This window comes from Arachis ipaensis, chromosome B06, assembly GCF_000816755.2.
Source record: "Arachis ipaensis cultivar K30076 chromosome B06, Araip1.1, whole genome shotgun sequence".
Lineage (NCBI taxonomy): Eukaryota > Viridiplantae > Streptophyta > Magnoliopsida > Fabales > Fabaceae > Arachis > Arachis ipaensis.
Genome location: NC_029790.2, coordinates 130,808,189 through 130,809,535, shown reverse-complemented (window position 1 = coordinate 130,809,535; position 1,347 = coordinate 130,808,189). Strand labels below are relative to the sequence as shown.

Sequence of the window (1,347 nt, the reverse complement as noted above, 5' to 3'; positions counted from 1 at the left end):
AAAAAAAAGACGTTTTTGACGTCTTCATCTAAGTGAGATATTTAGCATAGTAATTGTTTCTTTATATAAGTGTAGGTGGTGGATATATAAAGGGGGCATGTGCAACATGAAGCTAAACGAATAGGACCTCCGTCCCTAGCTGCATTCTGCAACGCTTCACTTTCTTAGCCGTTCTCCGTCGCAATCTTTCTTCGTCAATTAGAATTATAGAGAAAAGGAAAAGAAACAGTAAACACCCAAACACAAGAACAAACCGCACTCTTCCTGCCACGCACGTAAACAAAAATGAACATTCGATGCACTTTTTTCTTCGCTGCACCTCTCTCTCTTCTCGCCTTCTTCTTCCTCATTCTTCTCATTCTTCAAGGTCACTTCTTCCAATTCGTCACCACCTTCTCCGCCGCCTCCACCACCGGATTTTCCATTCCAACGGATCGCCTCCGAACCAAATTTTTCGGCGAGAATCATCCGCACTTCGCCGTCGGAGCCACCGGCGTTATTCATTGGAAAAATACCGCAGAACGAACTGCCACGGTGAGCTCCAATCTCTCTCTCCCTCTCTCAATTTAATTCTATACGCGACGTCGTTTACTGGCATTAACTCTGAAATTTTCGTCGTTTTAGTTGAATCGTTAACTTTTGTGTTGGATTAATGGAACAGAGGAGAGTGAGAAAAGTTGAAGAAGAGCTGGCGGGAGCTAGAGCTTCGATACGAAAGGCGGCGGCGGCGGCAGCATCGGACGAAGATATTGAGAGAAGCAATGGCACTTTTGCAACCACCGTAGGTAACGGAGATGGCGGATTTGACGACGGCGGCGACCACTACATTCCCGCCGGAGATGTGTATCGTAACTCCCGCCTATTTTACCGGTAATGACTCTCTCTCTCCCTGAATAATACTAGATTGATCGCATGTGTTCTGCATTCTTATTATTCATAACTGTATGTGCGTTATTTCAGAAAATGAATTTAAAAATAAATATTGTAAATGTAAAATTGCAGTAAATAGACCTTAATACTGTAAGTAATAACACAAAAGGACAAGGGATTAATAGTTTAATGTACAACGAAATTGAATAATAAGCAATACACCATGCATGCAAAATTTTCTGATAATTAGCCATCTCTACTAGTATACTTTTGTGAGATGATTTATAACATACATTTTTATATTAAACAAAGCTTGAAAAATTATTTAAATATTTTAAAACGGTATATGTAATGATAATTGATAATCATTTTAGCATATTAGTGAAACTTTTCTAGTTTGATACTTTTTTCTTTCTTTCCATATGGTTATTCTTAATTTAAGTAATTTTAATTAAAATAAAATTGTAAGCTGTTCCG

General features: G+C 38.6%; 1 protein-coding gene across 1 annotated transcript in view; it reads left to right on the top strand.

Annotated features, from left to right (window-relative positions):
• Positions 112–1,347, top strand: part of LOC107648509 (probable glycosyltransferase At5g25310) — a 6,195-nt gene continuing 4,959 nt past the window's right edge. The window contains exons 1-2 of the mRNA XM_016352345.2: positions 112–534; positions 662–870. Coding sequence (XP_016207831.1) covers positions 286–534; positions 662–870 — 458 coding nt within the window. The 5' untranslated portion in view covers positions 112–285. The remainder of the gene's footprint in view (positions 535–661; positions 871–1,347) is intronic.